The sequence below is a fragment of the Herpailurus yagouaroundi genome, unplaced genomic scaffold, assembly GCF_014898765.1.
Source record: "Herpailurus yagouaroundi ecotype Mexico unplaced genomic scaffold, PumYag 28, whole genome shotgun sequence".
NCBI lineage: Eukaryota > Metazoa > Chordata > Mammalia > Carnivora > Felidae > Herpailurus > Herpailurus yagouaroundi.
The window spans coordinates 64,524,206-64,551,694 of NW_024412376.1; the positions used below are offsets into that span (position 1 = coordinate 64,524,206).

The 27,489-nt window shown below is 35.0% G+C and overlaps 1 protein-coding gene across 10 annotated transcripts in view; it reads right to left on the reverse strand.

The window, feature by feature from the left end:
- BLTP1 (bridge-like lipid transfer protein family member 1) overlaps positions 1–27,489 on the reverse strand; it is a 220,428-nt gene that overhangs the window by 185,953 nt on the left and 6,986 nt on the right. For all 10 annotated transcript variants that reach the window (XM_040474633.1, XM_040474632.1, XM_040474634.1 and 7 more), the window contains 4 exons: positions 20,136–20,257; positions 16,884–17,000; positions 15,786–15,864; positions 14,105–14,169 (listed from right to left, as the gene is read on the reverse strand). In XM_040474633.1, the coding sequence (XP_040330567.1) occupies positions 14,105–14,169; positions 15,786–15,864; positions 16,884–17,000; positions 20,136–20,232 (358 nt within the window). In that variant the 5' untranslated portion in view covers positions 20,233–20,257. The remainder of the gene's footprint in view (positions 1–14,104; positions 14,170–15,785; positions 15,865–16,883; positions 17,001–20,135; positions 20,258–27,489) is intronic.

The window sequence follows — 27,489 nt, forward strand, 5'->3', positions numbered from 1 at the left end:
TCTCCTGAAGAAATAATCTAAGACACTGCATCACAGGTCAACCAAAGATGGTCAGGAAAAAGGTACCATAGTCAGTGTTTTCTTTTGTATGCTCTTTTCTTATGTTATACAAGTGGTTTTTAGGGTTTTGTTTGTTTTTTTGAGAGTGCTTTTCTTAACCTTTATCCATTTTTCTCCCTATCAAATTCAACTGAAGGACAATTAAATTAGATATGATCAGTTAGAAGAACTATGGAGAACTGTTATTAACTTTCATTATAGTAGCTTACACTGTGGTTTATTTTTATTTTTTCAAGTTTTTATTTAAATTCTAGTTGGTTAACATATACTGTAATACTGTTTTCAGGAGTACAATTCAGTGATTCATCACTTACATATAACACCCACTGCTCATCACTACCAGTGCCTTCCTTAATACCCATCACTCATTTAGCCCATCCCCAGTCCACCTCCCCTCCAGCATCCCTCAGTTTGTCCTCTATAGTTAAGAGTCTCTTATGGTTTGCCACCCTCTCTTTTTTTTATATGAGATATACACCTTTAATAATGTACCAAATTTCACCAAAATTAATTTCTTCTTCAGTTAGCTAGCAAACAAGCATATGAAATGTCAAATACCCTAAATATAAATTGTATTTTAAATAAACAAATGAAAAAAAAACTATTATTCATACCTCAAAAATAAACTATGGAAAATGAATAAAAAACTTCCATTTTTTTAAATTTATTTATTTATATTCTAGTTAGTTAACATAAAGTGTGGTATTGGTTTCAGGAGCAGAACCCAGTGATTCATCACTTAAATTTAACACCCAGTGCTCATCTCAACAAGTGCCTTCCTTAATGCCCATCACCCATGTAGCCCATCCCCTGACCCACTTCCCCTCCAGCAACCCTCAGTTTGTTCTCTGTATTTAAGACTCTCTTATGGTTTGCCCCCTTCTCTGTTTTTACCTTATTTCTCCTTTCCTTCATCAATGTTCATCTGTTGTGTTTCTTAAATTCCACATGAGTTAATTCATATATTTGTCTTTCTCTGAGTTATTTCACTTAGCATAATACACTCCAGTTCCATCCATGTTGCTGTAAATGGCAAAATGTCCTTCTTTTTTGATCACTGAGTAGTATTCCATTGTATGTATATGTGTGTGTGTATGTGTGTATATATATATCTCTTCTTTATCCACTTAACAGTCAATGGACATTGGGGTGCATTATCTTTACATAATTTGGCTATTGTTGATACAGCTGCTATAAACATTGGGGTGCATGTGCCCTTCGAATCACCATTTTTGTATTCATCCTGAATGTCTAGTAGTGCAATTGCTGGGTCGTAGGGTAGCTCTATTTTTAATTTTTTCAGGTATCTCCATACTGTTTTCCAGAGTGGCTGCACCAGTATCAAAGGGTTCCCCTTTCTCTACCCTTGCCAACATCTGTTGTTTCCTGTGTTGTTAGTTTTAACCATTCTGACAGGTGTGAGGTGGTATCTCATTACGGTTCTGATTTGTATTTCTCTGATGACGAGTGATGTTGAGCATCTTTTCACATGTCTGTTAGTCATATGGATTCTTCTTTGAATAAATGTATATTCATGTCTTCTGCCCATTTCTTCATTGGGCTATTTGTTTTTTGGTGTTGAGTTTGATAAGGTCTTTATAGATTTTGGATACTAACCTTTTATCCAATATGTTGTTTGCAAGTATCTTCCCCCATTCTGTAAGCTGTCTTTCAGTTTTACTGATTGTTTCCTTTGCTGTGCAGAAGCTTTTTATCTTCATGCGATCCCAATAGTTCATTTTTGCTTTTATTACCCTTGTATCCAGAGACATAACTAGCAAGAAGTTACTGCAGCCGAGGTCAGAGAGGTTCTTGCCTGTTTTCTCCTCTAGGATCCTGATAGCTTCCTGTCTCACATTTAGGTCTTTCAGCCATTTTAAGTTTATTTTTGTGTATGGTGTAAGAAAGTGGTCCAGGTTCATTCTTGTACTTGTCGCTGTCTAGTTTTCCCAGCACCATTTGCTGAAGAAACTATCTTTTTTCCATTGGATACACTTTCCTGCTTTGTCAAAGATTAGTTGGCCATACATTTGTGGGGTCCACTTCTGGATTCTCTACTCTGTTCTATTAATCTATGTATCTGATTTTGTGCCAGTACTATACTGTCTTGATGATTACAGCTTTGTAATATAGCTTAAAGTCTGGAATTATGATGTTTCCTGCTTTGGTTTTCTTTTTAAAAACATTACTTTGGCTACTCAGGGTCTGTTCTGGTTCTGGTAAATTTTAGGATTGTGTGTTCAGCTCTGTGAAGAATGCTGGTGTTATACTGATAGGGATTGCACTGAATGTATAGATTGCTTTGGGTAGTATTGACATTTTAACAATATTTGTCCTTTCAATCCATGAGCACAGAGTGTTTTTTCATTTCTTTGTGTCTTCTTCAATTTCTTTCATAAGCTCTCTAAAGTTTTCAGCATACAGATCTTTTATCTCTTTGGTTAGGTTTATTCCTAGGTATTTTATAGTTTTTGGTGCAATTATAAAGGGATCCATTCCTTGATTTCTCTTTCTGCTGCTACACTATTGGTGTATAGAAATGTAAACAATTTCTGTACATTGATTTTATATTCTGTGACTTTGCTGTATTCATTTTTCAGTTCTAGCAGTTTTCTGGTGGAGTCTTTTGGGTTTTCCATGTAGAGTATCATGTCATCTGTCAAGAGTGAATGTTTAACTTCTTCTTTGCCAATTTTTATGCTTTTATATCTTTCTGTTGTCTGATTGTTGAGGCTAGGACTTCCAACACTATGTTAAACAACAGTGGTGAGAACGGACATCCCTGTCTTGTTCCTGATCTCAGGGGAAAAGCTCTCAGTTTTTCCCCATTGAGGATGATATTAGCTGTGGGCCTTTTATATATGGCTTTTATGATGTTATGGTATGTTCCTTCTATACCTACTTTCTTGAGGGTTTTTATCAAGAAAGGATATGGTATTTTGTCAAATACTTTTTCTGCATCTATTGCAAGGATCATATGATTCTTTTCCTTTCTTTTATTAATATGATGTATCACACTGACTGATTTGCAAATAGTGAACCAGCCCTGCAGCCCAGGAATGAATCCCAATTGATCATGGTGAATAATTCTTTTAATGTTGAATTTGATTTACTAGTATCTTGTTAAGATTTTTTGCATCTGGGTACATCAGGGATACTGGCCTGTAATTCTTTTAGTGGGATCTGTGCCTGCTTTTGGAATCAAGATACTACTTGCCTCATACAATGAGTCTGGAAGTTTTTCTTCCATTTATATTTTTTGAAATAGTTTGAGAAGAATTGGTATTAACAACATTCATTTTTTACAGAGTTAATACTTTTAGTTCTATTCCAATCTAGATTTTTTCTTCATTATTTCCTAAGATAATTGAGGGTGGAAAAAGTTAAGCCTAATCCTTAAAAAAACAAAAAACAATGTTTAGAAGCTGTAACTTTTCTGGTATTTTTAAAATAGCTCTTGACCTACGTTCCCTCCTATTTCTTCAGATTTATCACAGGATTAAAAACTAAGGCAACTCCCTAAACTATTACAGTCAAGTGTTTTGCCCCTTCTTCTTGCTGTAGGTCAAATTCTTAAAATAAAATAAAAAGAACAGGAAACACTGGATTTTAATACATTTGAAGTATTCTAAGACTTGATAGTAATAAACACCATTATCCATTTTTAAGTAAGTCATCAAACACTACCACTCATAAGGTTTAAACCTTTCCTTAGTAGTCATCCACAACCTCTTCCCAAAATGCCAGGGTCAAATATCCAGAAAAGTACTCAAATATCTCCAATTTGATAAGTTGACAGGTGACAGGTATCTCACACTTGGTATATCCAACCAAACATCTGATTTTCTCACCTGAACTTACTCGACAGTATTCCTCATCAATAATATGTCAATCTTTTCAATTGCTCGAGCAAAAAAAAAACACTCACTTTCTTTCATGTCCAGATAGTATCAGCAAATTCGGTCAGACTTCCTTTCAACATCCATCTAAAATCCAACCACTTCTCACCACTCTGGCCCAAGTTACCATCAACTTGCACCTGTTTTAATACAAAAGCCTCATAACTAGTCTCCCTGCTTTTGCCCTTATTCCCCTTATGCCAATGCCTTACACATTGGCCAGATCTTACAAAAACCTAACTGAAGTCATGTCACTCTTCCGTTCCCTCACTTTCTGATGACTTCCCTTCCCACTTAGATTAATATCAAAGTCCTTTGAGTGACCTATAAAACCCATTCTCTTTGGAGTGCCTGGGTGGCTCAGTCGGGTAAGCATCCAACTTTGGCTCAGCTCATGATCTCACAGTTCATGAGTTCAAGCCCGTGAGGCTCTATGCTGATAGCTCAGAGCATGGAGACTGCTTTGAGTTCTGTGTCTCCTGCTCTCTCTGCCCCTCCCCTGCTCACTCATTCTTTCTCTCTCTCAAAAATGAATAAACATTTTAAAAAAACAAAAACAAAAAAACCGTTCTCTTCTCTCCTAATCTTCCCTTCAAATAAACTGGTCTCCATTTTGGTAATTAAATAGGAACAGAACAACCAGGAAATGTTCTTCCCCCAGATATTTACAACTCATTTCCTTACTTGTTTCATGTTTCTGTTTAACTACTCCCAATCAATGAAGCATTCCCTGATTTCCCTATGTAAAACAGTGCCCTCCCTGCAAACCAGAACTCCTATTTTACTGAATCTGTTTTTATTTTCCTCAATGCCATATTTTCCTCACCCATTCCTCAATGCTATATATATTTACTTGCTAATTACCTGAATCCCTCCCAACTTGAATGAAGAAAGCTCTGTAAGAGAAGGGACTTGTTTTATTCACTGTTATATCCCCGGTACCTATGACAATTCTCAGCACATAAAAGGATTCATTTGTATGAAATAACAGAGCATCTTACTACAAATCATACTCCTAAGTAAAACAAAAATATCCACAAATACATCTTAGAGTTTTTGAAAACCCCACATGTAGAAGCATAATAACTACAATATGGAATATTCTTCTAGCCCCACATTGATCTATATAAGTAGGAATTAATTATTATACAATTCTTCAAGGTCATAAATTACTCAATCAAAATTTACCTCAAAACTCATTTAGATCATTTGTTTTCAAATTTACTTACAGAATAGTTTATCATGATTCCTGAATATAAATGCCCTGATCATTAGGACCATGCTATAAAAGCCACTGGATGAGCTGCAGAAACAGCAATGGGGAAATTAAGAGTCTGGACTAGCTCCTAATTGGATCAGCGGTGATGAATAAACAAAGTGACCGTATAAAAATGGAAACAGGATTCCTCTCAATTCATAACTAACTTTCTGGATATGTACAAGCAATTCTCTTCCTTCAATATAACTGACATGATATGAATGTGACTACATTAACTTAATAAGGACACCAAGGCACAAAGCTAGAGAAGATATTAGTCTCTGAGGGTATTCTGACAACACTGACAAACACTAAACATTTGACACTAAAATACTGGAAGAGCCCCTCAACAATACCTATCCTATGTACCCAACTTTTTTTGTATTAATTATTATTTATTGTTAACTTCCCCCCACTAGAATGTAAACTCCACTAGAGAAGCATTTTTCCTATTGTGTTCACTATTACATCCCTGGTGCCTAAAATAATGTCTGATACATAAGAGGTGCTCAATAAATTAGTTAAATCATTAAATAGAAATAATGGGTTTTTTAAACTTTCAATTTATACTGAATTCTTTTTTTAAATAATCTTCCATTTCATCATGTAATACAATGTTCATAATAATAAAAGCAGCTCACCTCTATTGAAGACATGCTCTGTCCCAGCCACTGTTCTAGGCACTCTACTCACCCAATCTCATTTAATCCTCACAGCAACCCTGGTAGTCAGAGCCCAAGACTGCAAGACTAGAAAGTAGTAGAAGAACCCAAGATTCTAAATACTGGGTCTTCACCACAAAATAAAATTACTTATCAATTATATTAATAAATGTAATGATGGTTTCAAAAAAGTTATTAATCCCTGAAAACAAAAATGTGTCAAGAATCCAGTTATTTCTTTGTAATTTTATGAAAAATTGATCAACAGTCAAACCTTAAATGCAGTATTTAAAATGGTTAAATTCTGGTAACACTAGATCTCTGAATGATATTTATCTCTCCTGGGAATCTTAAAAGCAGATTTTAAGTTTCATTTATTCTTATGACACTGAAAGTCAAAGCAAAAAATGTAATTTATATATAATTTAAGAAAGGTATAATCAGTTGACTTTTTAAATCTCATCTCTATATTAACATTGCTCTATCCTTGAAGGCAGAGATCTTTTTCTCACACTCCTTATCATCTAATATTTACATAGTGGACTCCCTGAAAGTATATGTTAATAAAATACTCAATTTGATAGATGTAAACTATAAATATAAAAGGCTCTTCACTTAATAAGCAGTTAATTTATGGAGAAAAAGGGTAAATGAATGTTGGGAAACTGCTTAAGTCTCCTGAGCAAACAGTTAATTGAGTCTTCTTGTTTTCCAAAGGGAAATTAGGAAAAAGGCACTTATTTAATTATGTAATTGGGACACATGCTATTTGTAGTAAAAAGCTATAGTGTGAAGTGCTGCCAAGGCCTTGTAATACTTTGAATCAATACTTAGTACAAAGATAAAATAGTCTACTGGCCTTTTAAAAATTGTTCAGGGGTTTCTATTTCCTTTATTTAACAAACAAATAAGATTTAGATGCTACAAATTTAGAATACTCGAGTGTATTAAGCTAAACTTCTAAGTGACACAATGACAGAAAGGGACATACTTTACTGTCATCCTTTCACTTCTTAGCAATGTAAGAACTTCTCTGGATAAGAAAGATATATCCCTCATTATTCAGATCGGTATTGATTTAAACACTGTATCATCACATATCAAGAAGCAATGGATCCTGCTTATTTTCCAAAAGAATGGCTTGAAATCAACTATCCTAAAAACCAAAATAAAGGTTTTTGATGGATATCCTCATCAATTGGTCTTTGGCCAACAACCAAATCACTAATTTCATGACCTAGGAAATATTTTACAACAAAAGCTATGGTAAACAAATCAGATCTGCTTTTCCTTTTAAAAAAAAAAAGATTAAACTGAACAACTGACAACTTTAAATCTGCTCCTGGATTAAATTATCCCAGCCAAGCTCAATGACACAGAATTTCTATACTTGAACACTCCTCTTTTCTCCTAATAAAACAGTTCTAAAACTTCCTCATGAAAATCTTAGCCTTACCCACAGACAGACCTTAGCCTATCTCCTTGGAAGGCTAGTGGCAATTATCTATTCAGGTACACACTCCAATTAGACTTTCAAATTTTTCACCAAGAAATGTCAACTATCTCTACTTCCTGCTTAACTGTCAAAGTACATGGATCTGCCTTTAACCAGCAGGAAATAATATCTAGAATTAAGGTCTCATTAGTGAACATAATCCACCATTTTAATAAATTCCATAATACTGTCCAACTTTTTATCAAAAGCTTAGTTTGCAATCTATTCAATCCTCTACATACTATATTCTAAATTCTATCTCTGAATCATGCTAGATTAATAATGTACCTAGACCAAACCGCTTATTCCTACGTTGCTATTTGGCATTGTGTCTTCATTTTTTTTAAGTTTTATTTATTTATTTTGAGAGAGCAAGCATGAGTGGGTTAGATGTAGAGACAGAGAGAAAGAGAGAGAGAGATAGGGAGAGAGAGAGAATCCCAAGCAGGCTCTGCACTATCAGCACAGAGCCTGATGTGGGGCTTGAACTCACAAATGCAAGATGACGATCTGAGCCAAAACCAAGAGTTGGACGCTTAACCAACTGAGCCACCCAGGTGCCCCTTATAACTTTACTTTTGAAACGTGTGACTATGAGCATCTTGAGAATATCATCCTCTGTAACAGAGAATTTCTTTTAAAAGCACTTGGAGGAGAAACTTCTTCGACCCTCACCAAAGCTGTGCTCCTCCTGATGAACAACACATAGATTTAAATGTTAAAATGTAGAGCAATCACTATCCAAATAACACCAGCATTCTTCAACGTTTATTTATTTTTGGGACAGAGAGAGACAGAGCATGAACGGGGAAGGGGCAGAGAGAGAGGGAGACACAGAATCGGAAACAGGCTCCAGGCTCTGAGCCATCAGCCCAGAGCCCGACGCGGGGCTCGAACTCACGGACCGCGAGATCGTGACCTGGCTGAAGTCGGACGCTTAACCGACTGTGCCACCCAGGCGCCCCAACACCAGCATTCTTTACAGAGCTAGAACAAACAATCCTAAGATTTGTATGGAACCAGAAAAGACCTCAAATAGCCACAGCAATTTTCAAAAACAAAACCAAACCTGGAGGCATCACAATCCCGGACTTCAAGATGTATTACAAAGCTGTAATCAACACGATAGTATGGTACTGGCACATAAACAGACACTCAGATCAATGGAACACAATACAGAAGCCAGAAATGGACTCACAAACATATGGCCAACTAATCTTTGACAAAGCAGGAAAGAATGTCCAATGGAATAAAGACAGTCTCTTCAGCAAATGGTGCTGGGGAAATTGGACAGGAACATGCAGAAAAATTCACCTGGACCACTTTCTTACACCATACAGAAAAATATACTCAAAATGGATGGAAGATGTAAATGTAAGACAGGAAGCCATCAAAATCCTAGAGGAGGAAGCAGACAAAAACCTCTTTGACCTCAGCCACAGCATCTTCTTACTCAGCATGTCTCTGTGTTGAAACAAAAGCAAAAATGAACTACTGGGACCTCATCAAAATAAAAAGCTTCTGTACAGCAAAGGAAACAATCAGCAAAACTAAAAGGCAACTGATGAAATAGGAGAAGATATTTGCAAACGACATATCAGATAAAGGGCTAGTATCCAAAATCTATAAAGAACTTACAAAACTCGACACCCAAAAAAACAAATAATCCAGTGAAGAAATGGGCAAAAGACATGAATAGACACTTCTCCAAAGAAGACATCCAGATGGTGAACAGACACATGAAAAAATGCTCAACATCACTCATCATCAGGGAAATACAAAGAAAAACCACAATGAGATACCACCTCACACCTGTCAAAATGGCTAACATTAACAACTCACGCAGCAACAGATGTTAGTGAGGATGTGGACAAGACAATCCCTTTTGCACTGCTGGTGGAAATGCAAACTGGTGTATCCACTCTGGAAAACAGTATGGAGGTTCCTCAAAAAATTAAAAATAGAACTACCCTACAACCCAGCAATTGCACTATTAGGTATTTACCCAAAGGATACAGATGTGCTGTTTCGAAGGGGCACATGCACCTCAATGTTTATAGCAGCACGATCAACACTAGCCAAAGTATGAATAGTCCAAATGTCCATCGACACATGAATGGATAAAGATGTGGTATATACATACAATGGAGTATTACTCGGCAATCAAAAAGAATGAAATCTTGCCATTTGCAACTATGTGAATGGAAACGGAGGGTATTATGCTGAGTGAAATTAGTCAGAGAAGGACAAAAATATATGACTCCACTCATATGAGGAATTTAAGATACTAAACAGATGAACATAAGGGAAGGGAAGCAAAAAGAATACAAAAACAGGGAGGGGGACAAAACATAAGAGACTCTTAAATATAGAGAATAGAGGGTTGCTGGAAGGGTTGTTGGGGGGGGATGGGCTAAACAGGTAAGGGGCATTGAGGAGTCTACTCCTGAAATCATTGTTGCACTATATGCTAACTTGAATGTCAATTAAACAATAAATAAATTTAGAAAGAAAGAAAGAAAGAAAGAAAGAAAGAAAGAAAGAAAGGAAGGAAGGAAGGAAGGAAGGAAGGAAGAAAGAAAGAAAGAAAGAAAGAAGGTTAAAATATAGGAAAAACTATGAGCAAATAATTAGAATTTCAAATGTGATAACTAATAAAGTCTACCAACTTTTAATTTTTTTTTTCAACGTTTTTTATTTATTTTTGGGACAGAGAGAGACAGAGCATGAACGGGCGAGGGGCAGAGAGAGAGGGAGACACAGAATCGGAAACAGGCTCCAGGCTCTGAGCCATCAGCCCAGAGCCCGACGCGGGGCTCGAACTCACGGACCGCGAGATCGTGACCTGGCTGAAGTCGGACGCTTAACCAACTGCGCCACCCAGGCGCCCCAAGTCTACCAACTTTTAACATCACTATAAGATGAGGTGTGTTATCTTTTCTATTGCAAGCACTAGCACACCAAAAATAAGAAAAAATAATTTAGATATTAATTTTTTTAATATTTATTCATTTTTGAGAAACAGAGCACAAGCGGGGGAGGGGAAGAGAGAATGGGACATAGAATCTTCAGAGACACAGAATCTGAAGCAGGCTCCAGGCTCTGAGCTGCCAGCACAGAGGCCAATATGGGGCTAGAACCCATGAACCGCGAGATCATGACCTGAGCCGAAGTTGGATGCTCAAATGACCAAGCCACCCAGGTGCCTCAATTTAGATATTCTTATATATTAAGATATAAAATATCCAAAAATTTTATTTCTATTCTTTATCAAGGACAATTACAGAGAAAACTGAGACACAGAAATATGTTAACATTAAGACAAAAAGAATCCAAGACACAAAAAACAGCATAGGAGAGCCAGTCTAGGAAGGGCTACTATATGAGCTATTTATATTAATCTGGGATGTATTCATCAGAAGTAGTAATTACATTTTGCTATATCCTTTGAAATGAGGTAAGTTCATATCACTCCCTTTCTCAAAAATCTTAAATGGCAGAGACTCCCAGGTGTTCAATATCCTTCACAATACAGTTTCATCTCCTATTACTCCTGTATCTTATATTTACCACCAAATTGAGTTACTTTCTAATTTCTAAACACACCCCTGTTTTCCAACCTCAACACCATTGATTAAACCAGTTGTTTCGCCTGAGGTACACTCTCTTCTATTCCACCTCTGCTTGACATAATCCTACCCACTGTCATCATGCATGCTACTTAAGAGATAGGACTTTCACAACATTCTGTCTCCTAACATATGGGCATAACTTTAATCGTCATCACACCATGACCCTGCTGGGACCACATCAGGTGGGCCGTACTAAAAATGATAACTTTGAGGACGGTATTTCTCCTCAACACACATTCACTGTTCCCTCTCTCCTTTAATGATAATTACTTATATGCATGTATATCCTGAAATAGATTTGAGTAACACCCAACTCCACCTTTTTAAATCCCCCCTTTCAGCTTAACACAAGGATCAGTAAAATGAATACACAATATCTGTTAAATAAGGTAAAGATTTTTATTAAAAGCTACCTCTTTTCATGAAGGACTTGGGTCAGCTACTCTTGACCACATCCATGTATTTTGATGTAAAGTAATCTACTTTAAGGAGATGAAATATTTCATGACAAAATTAAGCAATTATTTTCTTCAAAAAAAAGCTATTAACAATTTAAGATAGTATTTTGCATGTCTATGAAAATTCTAAAGTGGGCAATCTCATTAGGCTTAGCTTTAAGACTTGCAGTTGCCTCTGGATACTGCAAATTATCATATTCATTCCTCTCATAAGCTGCTATCAGTGTTTATATATAAGAATTTCCAAGAACCTACTTGGGCCATATTTGACAAGCGTGTTTTATAATATAAGGAGCACTAGACTAGAAGTCAGCAGACTTCAGTTTTCATTCTGGTTTTATCAGTTATTAATCACAGGAATTTCTGTTTTTCCATTTGCAAAATGTGGATTGTTGAGAACATTAGTTGCTTCCAAATTGATAAAGGATTTTGAGAAAATCAGTTGTTCCCTAATTGTGTTCCTTAGAATCCTGGGGTAAAAAGCATGGGGTAGTGGGAGGGGTTTTTTTCATATGGGTCTACTGAATTCATATACCTATAATTTCATTGGTTCATAAGAACATCTTTAAAACACTGAAAAAAATTGAAGTCACTCAATCTCTGCTCAAAATTATCCAACAAACAACTCTAATTTTTAGAAAACTTTTTCCAGACACGAAATCTGCCCATTATTTTTTCTAGTCATTCTATTTCATTAATTCTATAGATACCAAATTCTTATCAATTTATGCCAGTCATTTCAAGGTACATGATAGATTATGTTGAAGGGGGAAAAGCTTGTGGGAGCAAGGGAATGACAGTAAAAAAAAAAAAAAAAAAAAAAAAAAAAAAGACTAAAAGTGAAGTAACAATGAATTCAAAAGTAATTTAGGCTACCTCAATCCTGTGCTAAGTTTAAAAACTTATGGAACTTTAATTTCCCATAGAAATAAAATTATAAATAACAGCAAGGTTCCTAAAGTGAACCCACCAAAAAAAGGAAAAAATTAATTGGGAAGTTCCAAAGTTCTGTAGAACCTAACCACCATTTCAGAATTGCAATGTGGGGTGCCAGAAACACCAAATGTGCTAACAGCTAAGAAAAGGTGCAGGAGTGTCATCATCTTCTGACACTATTCTCCAAGTCCCCACCTAAAATCTTCTAAAACAGTAGTTATCAGAGTATGGTCTGCGGACATTTGCAGGGATCTCAAGATCTATTCCAGGGACCGTAAGGTCAAAACTATTTTAATAGTATTATACAAAGATGTTTAACTTTTCCTCAATGACTCTCCCATGAATGGACAGTGGAGTTATTTTTAAAGGCTGTATTATACATGGTACTTCAACAGACTGAATATAAAAACAGATGAGAATCCAATTATCTATTAAGCTAGACATTAAAGTGATTTGCAAAATATAAAACAATACCACTCTTCTCATTATTTATTTTTTGTTTTTGGGGTTTTTTTGTTTTTTTGTTTTTTTTTTTGTTTTTTTTTTTTTTGCTTTGGAAAAGGTATTTTTCATAAAGTATGTTGTTTATTTTAGTAGGTACAGGGTTTATTATATTTTTTGAGGATGGTGCCAAAAGGAACTTTATGACTTTTTTTAAATTCAAGTAAGTTAACATATAGTATAGTATTGGTTTCAGTAGAACTCAGTGATTCATCACTTACATAGAACGCCCAGCGCTCATCCCAACAAGCATCCTCCTTAACGCCCATCACTCATTTAGCTCATCCCCCACCCACCACCCCTCCAGCAACCCTCAATTTGTTCTCTGTATTTAAGAGTCTCTTATGGTTTGCCTCCCTCTCTGTTTTTATCTTATTTGAAACTTCCCTTCCCCTATGTTCATCTGTTTTGTTTCTTAATTTTTAATGAAATCAAAAATGTTTCTATAATTATCAGGTGTAATTTTGAATGCAATATGTATCTATATAAATTACAAAAATAAAAGCTCTTTGGGTTCCTCAGTAATATAGAAGAATGTACATATAGTTCCTGAGATCGAAAAGTTTAGGAACCACTATTCTAGGGAGTAAAGTCAAGGTCTACATTCCTTGAAGATACTGGTATGGTTAACATCAAGTAGGAAGGTTAGGGGCACAGGAGCACTTATAGAGTTGTGAAATGAAGACCTAGGGAGAAAACTCTGAGATGATAAAATTTTGATGATTAAAGCAGAACCAGAAGATAGTCTAGAGCTTTCATGTCCTCTTTTCTCTTTACCCTTAGCATAGTAGATAAATGAAAATTAGTAACAGTGTAAGGCAGGAGTATGAATAAAGTCACAGAACCTGAAAAGTAGGAAAAGTGATTTAGTAGAAGGATTAAAGAGTACTAGGAAGTCCATTTTAACCATAGTATGGGTTAGGTCCACAGATGTAATAGGAGGTAAAGCTATGCATAGGGGTAAGGGTCATACTGAGGATAACCCTGAATAAATAATATGCTAAAGTAACTAAATATAACCAGGCAAGAGGAAAGCTGCTGAAAGATCTCCAGACAACTGGTGAGAAAATGAGAGTTTTTAAATGCCAAAACTTTAAAAAATATTTTTATCTATTATAAAATGTGAAATATTTCAATGTCCATAAGTAAAAACACTCATCATATAATTAAAGATTTCAAATACATAAAAACATGAAGACTCACCATGTTGCTTCTGCTTTGGATTATACATTTTCCACCACCGAAAAATTATAAATCCATCTTGAATTCTATGCAAGATAAATTACAAAATAAAAACTTCAGTAACAATTTACTTAATTCATTTAATTAGTTGTTATAAAAGGCAAGCAATTGGTAATGAATATGAAAATACAGAAAGTTCTCAGTGGATCTCTGGTATACATAAATGTTTCATAATATCCCAGTTAAAAATAAGGAAAGAGAATTTGCATAGTCTAAATTACTCTATTTAGGTAAAATTTAATACCATATCACATGTAATAGGAAAATGATGTGCTAACAGAAAAAGTTTTTTTCTTCTATAAATGATATTTTTTTAATGGTGTAAAAACTATATAAATAAAAGGCCAAATCTTGAACGGGGAACACTACAATGCTAATAGAAGCTTTTCAAGATACTCGTTCATCTCTACAATTATAAAGCACCTCATGCCCCAAAATGATGAACATAATTATAGACTCTCACCTTTTTACTTTTCTTTAAAAAATAATGTTAGAGTCACAAAGAAATTGTCTCTACTATTTTAAGTGAGGTGTGAGGGTTGACAAACCCTAGCACCTCTCAACTAATTCAAAACTTTCAAGTTCTATCTAAGTTAAGAAATCAAATGTTAGGAAATCACAAAAATAGAGTAAGCTTTTCTTTTAAGGCCTACAGAAGAATGTATTTAATATACTATTTATCATTTTTTATTATATTCAGATTTGTGTATCCTTCTTAAAGTAAATTTAGAGGGGCACCTAGATGGCTCAGTTGGTTAAGCATCCAATTCTTGATTTCGGCCCAGGTCATGATCTCAGGGTCATGAGATCAAGTCCCGCACTGGGCTCCATTCTGAGCATGGAGTCTGCTTAAGATTCTCTCCCTCCTTCTCCCTCTGCACCTCCCCTGCTCTCTCTCAAAACAAAAAAAAATAAATAAATAAAATTAGAATAGCTAACAGACACTAAACAATTCTTAAAACGTATTACCTATAATACCTTAAAAATATTATCAGCATCCCTGATCCTTGTTTTATGTAACAAATGACCACCATGAATTCTCCAAGAAAAATGGTAAGGTAATTTAATGGCTCAAGTATTCATAATAGGAATGAAATGAGATTATTCATTCCTACAATCTGCCTTTTGATAAACTTTTTGCCAGTCTGAACCTTAGCTAATTAATCTGATAAAAATATTTTTAAACATCAATTCACCAGATATGAATTACTGAAAAAATTATTTTTCTTCTTTTTTTTAATTTTATTTATTTTTTTATTATATGAAATTTATTGTCAAATTAGTTTCCATACAACACCCAGTGCTCATCCCAAAAGATGCCCTCTTCAATGCCCATCACCTACTCTCCCCTCCCCCCACCCCCAACAACCCTCAGTTTGTTTTCAGTTTTTAAGAGTCTCTTATGCTTTGGCTCTCTCTCCCACTCTAACCTCTTTTTTTTCTTTTTTTTTTCCCTTCCCCTCCCCCATGGGCTTCTGTTAAGTTTCTCAGGATCCACATAAGAATGAAAACATATGGTATCTGTCTTTCTCTGAAAACATTATTTTTGATTTATGGTTTTATCTGAAGAAGTCATATTAAATATAATCAGAAAAAAATTTATGATATTTCAAGTTTAAGATGAGTTTTTTTTGTTTTTTACCTAATAGACATGTCTTCTGTAATATAATAGATTTCACGAACCATGACTTTTCCAGAAAGAACAGAGAAAGAGAAGGAGCCTGTTGTAGGAAAAACAACAACAACAGCGATTAATGGAATTGTTTTGATACAGAGTAGAGTACTTGAAGCTTAAAATAATCTTAGCATTCAATTTATTCAATAATTAAATGTTCTCTCCTGGCTCCCTCCTGATGTCCTTACAGCCTTACTAATTTTCTATCCCTCTCTCCTCAAATATAACAAAAAGTACAATAAGTACCATCACTATGAACTGAAACTGCTAAATACGCATATGAAGACATTAAATAGTTGCTCCATATGAATAATTCCCTTAATTATGCACAACTATTAAATAAATCCCAAAGCAGTGATAATTCACCATCTTTCTCCATTAATTTCTTTGATTCCAGGAACCATTGTCTCAAATTAGTGGAAGATGACTTATGTTTGAGGGAAATGTTATTTATATCGACCACTAAGAAGTACTCTAAGGAAAGTTAGGATGGTTCTAGTCAGTGACCTCTCAACCCTTTTTCCCACTGGTCGAGGGCTTTCTAAAACATATTGGTTCCTGATAGACCCTTGAATCTGAAAACTTCCCACTTATAAGTAGTCATTACTAAGTTAATAATGTGGACCACAAAATGAAATGCACAAAATGATTCCAACTTATAGATTTTTTTAAGTAGAGGTTACTGAAAGAAAAAAAAAATAAAACGGCAAAAACTTCAGTGAGCATTAGAAACTTTCTTTGAATAGTAGTATCCTAAGAAATTTCTATTTCTATATTTTATATGTGCCTATATTTTTCCAATTATTTTAATAAGTATCTTTTACAAGCAAAAAAAAAAAAATCCAAAAGTTACTATAGAAACACTTTAAGAAACAAGAATGAGATAAAGAACCTAACCAAGTGATAGTTTATCTTCTGTCATAGAGTGCTGTGTGAGAGAAATTCCAGTTAGGTTAACATTCATAAAACAAAGGTAATTTCTGATGATCACTTATAAAATATAAATTTATAATATAAATCTCAAGGTTATACAGAAGAAAAAAATTCAGTGTTACTCAAACTTACCAATATGGATATACCCATGTTTGTATAATCTATTAAGAACCAATGTTAAAATAAGACCAACATTTCGAGAATTGTAATACGTGAGATAAATAATCCATCCACAGGACAAAATGGTAGCTGTTGGGAGAAAAAAATGCAAAAGAATCTCACTATAAGTTTCCTTTACAATCACTTTAATATCTTAATAAAAACTTGTTAGTAAAAGATCATTACATTCAGAAATGATAGGACTTACTTCTATATAGTAATATGTCCTCTTAGAATTTAATACTTGGATTTTTAACACCAGATACTGATTCTACCTTATCCATCTTTTCTCATTTTTCCTTACGTATTAGCCAGAAAAGCACATATTCCAATCAGATTAACTAAAGAAATACTTCCTTTTTTTGTTTTTTTTCTCACTATTTTGTACTGTTTTAGTTATTAAACATATATAAAGATGTTCTGGAAAGAGAAAGCCCTTATTTCTAAATATTCTGAAAAATGTCCACTTTTATTAGGCTAAAAGCTCATTCCCAAGCTGTGTCCTAAAGGCTACAGTTATTTAAAAAGAATGAAAACCAATGATTTTTTTAAATCAGAGAAAAAGCAGTGTTTTTTTTTGTTGTTGTTGTTTTTTTTCAACGTTTATTTATTTTTGGGACAGAGAGAGACAGAGCATGAACGGGGGAGGGGCAGAGAGAGAGGGAGACACAGAATCGGAAACAGGCTCCAGGCTCTGAGCCATCAGCCCAGAGCCCGACGCGGGGCTCGAACTCACGGGCCGCAAGATCGTGACCTGGCTGAAGTCGGACGCTTAACCGACTGCGCCACCCAGGCGCCCCTTTTTTTTTTAATCAATAGTTCCTGCTTTTTAATAAAAGGTAAAGAAGTGAGAGTTTTACTCTACATAAAGGCATATCTATATTAAACAGGGCACCTTATGCTATTTTCCTCTAATAGATAAGACAATAACCTACTTTTAAAGAATGCCAGTGAATATGCTACAGTAAATGGTATTTCAAATTTGACAATTTTTCATGAAAAGTTTATAGTCACTTACAGGATTCAGAATATTCCCACAAAGAACCTAGTTCATTAATATACAAAAATTAAAATGTGAGAAAGCAGTTTTTGATAATAACTTTCCTTTTACTTATTCACTTTACAAGTATAACTATTTTCCAAATTAGGACAAAATAATGTAAAGCAATTTAACATGTATCACCATTTAACAACAGCACATTAAGTTCCTAACTTTTTAAAAAAGTTATTTTAACATGGATAAAACCAAGCAGTCACGGAGAATCAAAATATATTTTCTCAGGGTAGCTTAGATTGATGGTAACAGCTCTGATGTAGTAAGTGCTATGATTTGTCCGTAAATATTATTTCTAGAACAATTCTTTTGAAAAGTTATTTTGATGATATGTCATTGTATTTTTGTTTGTAAAAAGTGTTTTGGGGGGGCGGGGCGGGGGGGGGTTGGCACCTGGGTGGCTCAGTTGGTTAAGCGTCCGACTTCAGCCCAGGTCATTATCTCATGGTTCATGGGTTCAAGCCACATATCAGGCTGTGTGCTGACAGCGTGGAGCCTGGAGCCTACTTTGGATTCTGTGTCTCTCTCTCTGTCCCTCCCCTGCTCACACTCTGTCTCTCTCTCTCTCTCTCAAAAATAAGTAAACATTTTAAAAAAAGTGTTTTGGGTTTTTTTATTGAAGTATAGTTGACACATAATATATTAGTTTCAGGTATACAAAATAGTGATTTGAATATGTCATTATGTTTTAAGTTTAAAAACATTTTGTGCTAATTTTTACTGTAAATCACTGTGTTGACAGCAGGTTACTGTGGGTCATTCGGAAAAACAAGAGGTATCTGCTGAGAAAGTATGCTTCTAGTATTATACAACCTGAGACTTGTGGCCTTTTCGCTCTATCATGTCTCTGAAACCCCTTCAATATCATAAGGCCACTTAGTAAAACAGCAAGAGTAAATAGTCACTCAATGTCTTTCTGGATGTTGCTGTTGTTTTTTCCTTAAGGAGAGGAGTTGTACACAACAGAAAAAAGTCAGAGAAATTCTAGGTAATAAGAGAAGACAGTGATAGGAAATAAGGAAGAATTCTACCATAATTAACCTAAAAGGTAATTTTCAATGCTGCTTTTATGAAGTTCTATTTCATATTAATATTTTGCATTTCATTTTACTTTTTTGGCTTTAATGAATGATTTATAATAGGGCACTTCTGTCAATTAGAAAAAATCAGAACTCAAAGTTTAAATCATAATTCCTTCTATATACACTTCACCTCTACCCATTTCCTTACACGTCCTGTGGTGTCATGAAAGAAACATAAGCATGCACTCAGAAAAAAAGGAGCTATGTAACCTGTGTAAGTTATTTAATCCTTATGGGCCTCAATTCTTCAACATGTTAAAAGGAAAAGAATAATACCTACCTTAAGTCTTCTCCGAGCATTGAGACAACATATGCAAAATGCCAGTGGTATGTGGCACACAGAAGATACACAATAAACATCATTACCTCTTTTTTCCCTTCTTACCCCATCTTACCCTTTCTATTTTCGCCTCTACCTTTCTAATCTTTATGCTAAAATTCAAATCCACAAAAACTTTCTGGGCAGTAACAGCCCACAATATTCTCTTCCTCTTATTCATATTCATTCATTCATTCATTTTCCCTCCCTCTCTTTGCCATTGATTTATACACTGTTTTGTATTATTTCTATGTACCTAGAAAACTGCTGGAGTATTAGCCCCCAATTTTTTTTTTTTTTTTTTTACTGGCAGAGCCCACTGTTAAGTATAAAGAGTAATGAAAGAGATGAGATTAACTAGGCATATACACTCTTATTTTGCTATAAAAACATATTTACCATAGGGATTCATCATGATAAAACAAAAAAAAGTGTGTGTGTGTGCGCGCGCGCGCGCACACACACGTGCACGCACTGAGATGGGGTTTGGTGAAGGAGTGGACTTGCGACAGGAAAGATAAACTAATTGCAATGTCTTTCTTCTCCTCCCACCTCCCCTAACTCACACAAAAGGAGGCAACCTAAGAAAAAGAGCCCTCTAGAGCACTTGCCAGAGCAAATATTCATAGAAATACAGATTGAAACCTTTTTTCCAAAAAATAAACGAATGGTAGTGTAAGCATTTCAACTTCAGCTAACTACTGCTTAAAATGTGACAGTTGTTAATCCGTACATAAAAAACAAAGTACAAGAAAATATATTCTACTTACCAACAAGGAGCCAAACAACATTGGAATTGTGTTCTGTAAGAAAATCTTCTAATTGAGTGATACTAGGAACAATACTCTCATTCTTCCTTTGATCCATTACTGAAGTTTTTCCAGAGCAGCATCTAAAGGCCGAAGATTCAAATATTAAATTTAGAATCAGAGATTTATTAAACTGCAAAGGAAATCATGTAAGAGAGGAAAAAAGGTAAATTTAATAAAAGTAAAAGTTCATAAAGTAGAAAATAAAAGAGAAGCTTAAGAGCCAGATAGGAAAATTGAAATAGTTTCATTACAAAAATCTTTTAGAATTTTACTTTGCTGGTGCTTTTTAGTGTTATGCCTCCTGGTGTATTTTTAATCTAAATGAAAGTTGATATACTGAATTCTTGATTAAAAGAATTAAAGGATGGGCACCTAGGTGGCTCAGTCAGTTGAGCATCCTCCCAAAGACACATAACTTGAACTTAATCTATCTTGCTTCTCTCTCTCCCAATATATTATGATCAGTAAGGATTGTTTTATTTATCTTTGTATCCATAATACCAGTGACAGTGCCTTGAACACAGCCACTGTTTTCAAGTATTACATCATTTTAAATGGTATTTTTATCTATTATGTAAGAAAATATCTGACCTACATGTTTTAAGACAAGCTGTCTCAATATTTTCTTTTTTTTAATTTTTTTTAACGTTTATTTATTTTTGAGAAAGAGAGAGACAGAGCATGAACAGGGGAGGGGCAGAGAGAGAGGGAGACACAGAATCGGAAGCAGGCTCCAGGCTCTGAGCCATCAGCCCAGAGCCCGAAGCGGGGCTCAAACTCACGGACCGCGAGATCGTGACCTGAGCTGAAGTCGGAGGCTTAGCCGACTGAGCCACCCAGGCGCCCCAATATTTTCTTAAAAAAAAATTTTTTTGATGCTTATTTATTTTTGAGAAAGAGACAGAGACACAGCGCAAGCAGAAGAGGAAACACAGAATCCAAAGTAGGTTCCAGGCTCTGAGCTGTCAGCACAGAGCCTGATGCAGGGATCAAACCCACGGGCTGTGATATCATGACCTAGAGCCGAAATCGGATGCTTAACTGACTGAGCCACTCAGACACCCCTCAATATTTTCATGACTCATCTATATTCTCTTCATTCTTCCTGAAATCCATGATATTCAAAACTGCTGTCTACATTAAAATAGAAATTGTGGCAATTATTATTTTTAGTGACAAAGAAAAACATGAAAATGTGAAATAGCTCAAGCAAACAGAGCATAAACTAGAGATTTATCAAAGTTCCTAATTTAACACCACCACTACTACCACCATTTTAGGAAATACCTTTCCAAAATGATTACTTTTCAAAGTGAATTACCTGTAAAATCTTTTCAAATACTACATTCAAACTATTTTATTTCTTTCTCACTGGCATAAAAAAATCAAATTATCAAACATCTAACACTTACATTAACACTTTTAGAGACAGAATTCAAAATCTTAATTTGGTCCTTCAGAAATGGAGGTCATCCCACAAATTAGTAGGAAAAAATATAAATAATATGATAGGCAAATGAACAAAATATATAAGTAGGTATTTACAGAGAAAGATGGTATCACTAAACATTGGGACAATCACCCAATAGTGATATAAGTAAAAATTAGAAAGACTGTAAACAACTACTTCAGCAAAAGTATGGGAAAATGGGCACTCATACACAGTTGGGGAGTAAACTACATTTGGAAAGAACAATTTATTCAAATACTGTAAGAATGTGTATACTTTAACTCGGACAGCATTACACAGTGTACTGAAAAATTTGAAAAAACATATCAATTAATAGGAAAATAATTAAATAGTTAAATATAGTATACTTTACTGGGAAATAATATGCAGCCTTTCTAAAAAAAAAATGAGATAGCTCTATATGGGCTGATACACAGAAAAGTCCAGGATATATGTAATGTTAGCAGGGAAAGAGCAAGTTGAGAAACAAAATGTATAGCATTCCACTTAATGTTTAAAAGAAAAAAGACCAGGGGTGCCTGGGTGGCTCAGTTGGTTGAGCATCCGACTTTGGCTCAGGTCATGATCTCACAGTTCATGGGTTCAAGCCTCACGTCGGGCTCTGTGCTGAAAGCTCACAGCCTGGAGCCTGCTTCAGATTCTGTGTCTCCCTCTCTTTCTGCCCCTTCCCCACTCATGCTCTGTCTCTCTCTCAAAAAAAAACTGAATAAACATAAAAAAAGACTATCCATTATGTATATTACATATAGACACCGTATATATACACACATATGTATATATGTGCACATATATGGAGTGTGTGTATATATGCGCACTTTTTTAAATCAGCAAAAACAGTGAAGCCATATTATCATTACCTCTAGAGAGAGCATTGAGAAAGACTTAGGAAGAAGGAAAAGAAACAGTGAAACAGGACTTCCACTTTTACTCTTGACACTTAGGTATTGTCTAATGTTTTACAATTGGCATATAATACTTCCATAATTTAAAAAGAAAAAGGTAGATTTGGTAACTAGAAGATAGGAAATGACAGGTGAGAGACTTTTCTTGCCCAAGCATACATGTATTGACCTCTTCTTATAACCAACCAAGAAATAGGTGACTCCCAACCCCAAAATAACAACTCAGTCATCTGTCATTCTAGCATCATGTCTTTCTTCAGTGCTTAAATACTTAGCTTTTTAAAAAATTAAAGTGCAAATACTGAGCAAACTCAAACTTCATCACAACATCAGAAAGATCACCTTAGCATGAATTATTTGAATTGACAGCCTTGAATATAAGAATGGAAGGAATATATACTGTTCTAGAAAGGGGAGACAAGTAGGTTTCATCAAGAAAGGACATAAAGAACATTAAGAGAGAGTGGGGAAGGGAGAAGGAGGAGGCAGTCATCAAAGAAAAAACAGTAGAATCCAAAGATCCTGCTTCAGACTATATTGTTTCAGAAACAGGACATTATGTGGATTGAGAGCATGGATTCTATACTAGACTAAGTTAGAACTACCAGATCTAATGTTATAGCTGTGTGACCATGGGCAAGTTACCTAACCATTCTGTGCTCTATTCCCTCATCTGTAAAACAAGAACACTAATAGTACCTACCTGACAGAGGTGAATAGTGAAAACTGATAAATTCATGTATGTAAACCATTTAGAATAGCACCCAGCACATAGTAAATAATACACCATATAAATGTTTGCTGATTGCAACCAATGCTTTTGGTGTCTTGCCCACATACTGTTAGCATTCATCTCTACACAAGATGACTGCTCATTTGGAGCAACCGAATACTTTACTGAGGACTGCTTTTGGACTGCAGAAACATGCTCAGCTTATACTCAGGGCAAGCCAGAAATGCCAAAGAGGTAACATCAATGACGGCTAGGAAAGTGGTGGATACACAACTGCAGCTTCTTTGTTCTTGATTTGGGATAACTCTGAGGCATAGTATTTTTTTAAGTTTACTTATTTATTTTTGAGAGAGAGCAGAGGAGGGGCAAAAGGGGGGGGGAGGGGGAGAGAGAGACTTCCAAGCAGGCCCCACGCTGTCAGCACAGAGCCCAATGCAGGGCTCAAACTTCCCAACCATGAGATCATGACCAGAGCTGAAACTAAGAGTCAGACGCTTAACCGACTGAGCCACCCAGGCGCCCCTGAGGCATATTCCATTTGGTTTCCCAAGAGTTCACCAATGGTAGTGAGCTCCAGATGCCCACAGTGGTAACTGCTAGGATAATGCCCTTTACTGACTTCAATCCCTTTCCTTTCTTACTTCCCCATTCTCCTACCAGTCTTTCCTATGATCACTTCTATACTTGAGTCCTTCCTTATCCAGGTATTGGTTCTAGGAAGACCTAAACTAAGGAACTATTTTTGTTTGTTTGTTACCAGTCCTATTAAATCTGAGGATAGCTTTCTTTTACATGAAAAATGATTCTGTACTTTAAAGAGATCATAAAAAAATAAATAAATAAAATTAAAAACTAAAATAAAGAGATCATAAAACCATACCATTTAAAGGACACAGTGTTAAATATTTAATATCTTTTAAAAGTTTGGTTTAATTCAGGGTGTGTATATATATATATATATCATGTGTAATATATATATATATGACAAAAAGAGAAACATTTCCTTCATCTGAACAGGAAGAAAGGAAAGGAAAGACCAAGATATGGGGAGATCTGGTGATAGAAAGATGAAAGAATCTGATGGCTTCCATAGATTTTTGAAAAATCAAATTCAGGGCGCCTGAGTGACTCAGTTGGTTAAGCATTTGACTTCGGCTCAGGTCATGATTTCATGGTTCATGAGTTTGAGTCCCTCATCAGGTGAGCTCAAGCCCCTCTTCAGGTGAGCTCCATCCACTCTTTTTCTTTCTCTCTCTCTCTCTCTCCCCCTCCCTCGTGGGATTCTCTCTCTCTCTCTCTCTCTCTCTCAATAAAAAAAAAAAAAGTCAAATTCATATTTATCTAAAATCTCTTCTATTTCATTTTTTTTTTTTTACTTATTACTCCAAGTTTTTTGGCACTAGTCCCATAACTTCTACAGTACCTGTCCCTTTTCTATTTTTCTTAGTTTTTAGCTTTTAATTTGTGTTTGTGACAACTGTAAGAATGACCCTAAGTGGTTGGTGAAAGAAAATAATGAATAAGAGGGCCTTCATCACCACAGCTTACCCCAAGTCCCCCAATTCCACCCTACCTCAGCAATAATTATTTATCATCTCAGAAAAGGGGTGAGTGGGAGGAACTGGAGGATCTGTGCACCTGCCCACAGCTTGTCAAGAAAACTTCACTGCACTGGTTAGATTACCTTCTTCCAAAAGAAGAGATATCATCCCATAATTTGACACAGGATTTCAGGTATAAGGTTTTCCTATATCAGGTTTAAACTGGAACAAGTCTATATATAACATTACCTATGAAGTGAAAAGATCTGGTTATGAAGAGACAGAGCTTTCTTGGGTACTGTCATGGGAAAGTAAATACTGATTTAGATTTTTTGGAACAACATAGTTAAGACAGTTGCTTGATAATGTTGAGCTACTTTTTTGTTTATTCATTCAATAAATATTTATTGAGCTTCAAAATTCTGTAATACAGCTAAGAATTCTGAGTATTAAGTACAAGATTTGGAATATTTACAATAACCTTTTTAGTACGATGTCTGGAAATATAGAAAATACTAGAAAAAAAAAGGCTGTTTGAATGAATACCTGTATCTTAGCAGTTATCGTACCATATTACAATCATTACTTTGGAAGTTTGTCTCCCCTGGTAGACAAATGTTCTTAAGGATGGGTTTGCCCTACCCATTTAAGCATAATATCTAACCAAGTTCTGTATACAGAAGTCTCTCAATAAATACTTGTTTCAGAAATGAATGAAATAAATACATCATCATGGAAGTACATAATTATGAGCTATTGCCAAAAGTGAGTATTAAAAAAAAAAAAATGATAAGTGAGTATTCCAATGTACCCAGAGCCAAAGAGATTCCTAAGTGATCTTTTTCACTCTCAAGAAAATCTGGTTTTAATTTGCTTGAGTTTAAGAAGAGGATATTCAACTTTTTAACAACCCAATTATGTGAAAAAAGTTTAATCAAATCTCACGCAACAATGAAATCACAATTCTTTGTATAAAAAGACAAATCACAATTCTTTGTATCTTCAGACCATCATATTAAAATTCTCTGCATTTAATGATAGTTCCTTTTCTAAAATGTTTTTATTGTATTGTATTGTATTGTATCTTAATTTGAGAGAAAGAGAGAGAGAGAGAGAGAGAGAGAGAGAGAGCGCAAACACACAAATGCATGAGCAGGGGAGGGGCAGAGAGAGAAAAGGGAGAGAATCCCAAGCAGGCTCTGAGCTGTTAGTGTAGAGCAGGGCTCGGAGACCGTGAGATCATAATCTGAGCCAGTATCAATAGTCAGACACCTAACCAACTGAGCCACCCAGGCGCCCTCAGTTCCTTTTCTATGAAAGAAACTGCATGAGTTTTAAAAGTTGGAAAATAAATGAACTTTACAGCTCTCCTCTGAACTTCATCAATATTCATATTCTCTCTACCATCAGGTAAAATTAAACACCTATTAGGACAAAGCACTTACCCTTGGCCAATTTTACTGATCTACAGTAACTGTTACAGAATATATACACTTACTTGAGAATTTTTCAGTTACTGTTTGATTTCTGCTCATATGTAACAAATTATCTGGAGATAACTTTTGTAAAAGTTCCCCATTTCAAAGTCATTTATGTCCACCTTAGAATTAAGAAGCCAGATAACTGACCCAAATATCTAAGTAAATACCAATAAAAATGAAATGTCTGAACAGACTGCTCATCTCTATATGACATAATGACATCCCAAAACAAAAGTAAAACATAAATCATATCATGACAACATTTTTATCCAAAATGAAGTTTCAAGGATGATTAGAACATTTGAGCTATTCATTTAAACACTGACCATTCACCAATCTAAAGGTAAATGGCCTAAAACACATGACTTTCCAATTCCATGATGCTTCATAAAGTATATAAAATAGGGAAGTACTTACTACAACTAATATCTCACATAAAATAAATATGTAAATCTTACATTACAAGATAGTAATGGAATATATTAACAAGGTTGTTATTACCCATTAAACATAGAGTGATTGGAAAAGCCCAATCTGACTAAAATATTTTACCTATCAGGATACAAGGCTTTAAATTCCACCATCCATCCCTTCAAGGGGAGTATTAACCAATATTATCTCTTAAAATTCAAAATAAAGCAAAAATCTATAATGTCCTATTCTGTTCATTTAAACAAACAAGATAGACAATTATCCTCTTAAGTTAGACCAGGTATATAATTATCTCTACCGAGAAAGTCATTCCAGGTTCCTTTCAGTCCCAGGATTCCAAGTGCAACAAACACAATTCACTATTAACTAACTCCAAAACCCAACAGAATTAAATGGTAAAATAACATTCTATCAGAAATAACAGAAATCATCTGGTATACTGGAACTAGGCTTTACAGTCAGATTTGAAATGGAAAGCTTGCTCTACCCCTTTAATACCTTCCTTAGCTGTGAGATAGCTTGAGCAAGTTACTGAATCTCTTTGAGCCTGTTTCCAAATGGCCATCTCTTCTCTGAAGAGATGCTCAAGGCATTAAAAACATGAAGCAAACAAGCTAACATACAGTGCCTGACAAGAAACACATTACAGCAGTGGTGCTAAGCTACTATCATTAATGTTCTTTAAGAAAAAATCAGCTCAACAAAAAAGGTGAAAGCTAAAAAAAATAAATAAAATGCATAGCAGTAGACAA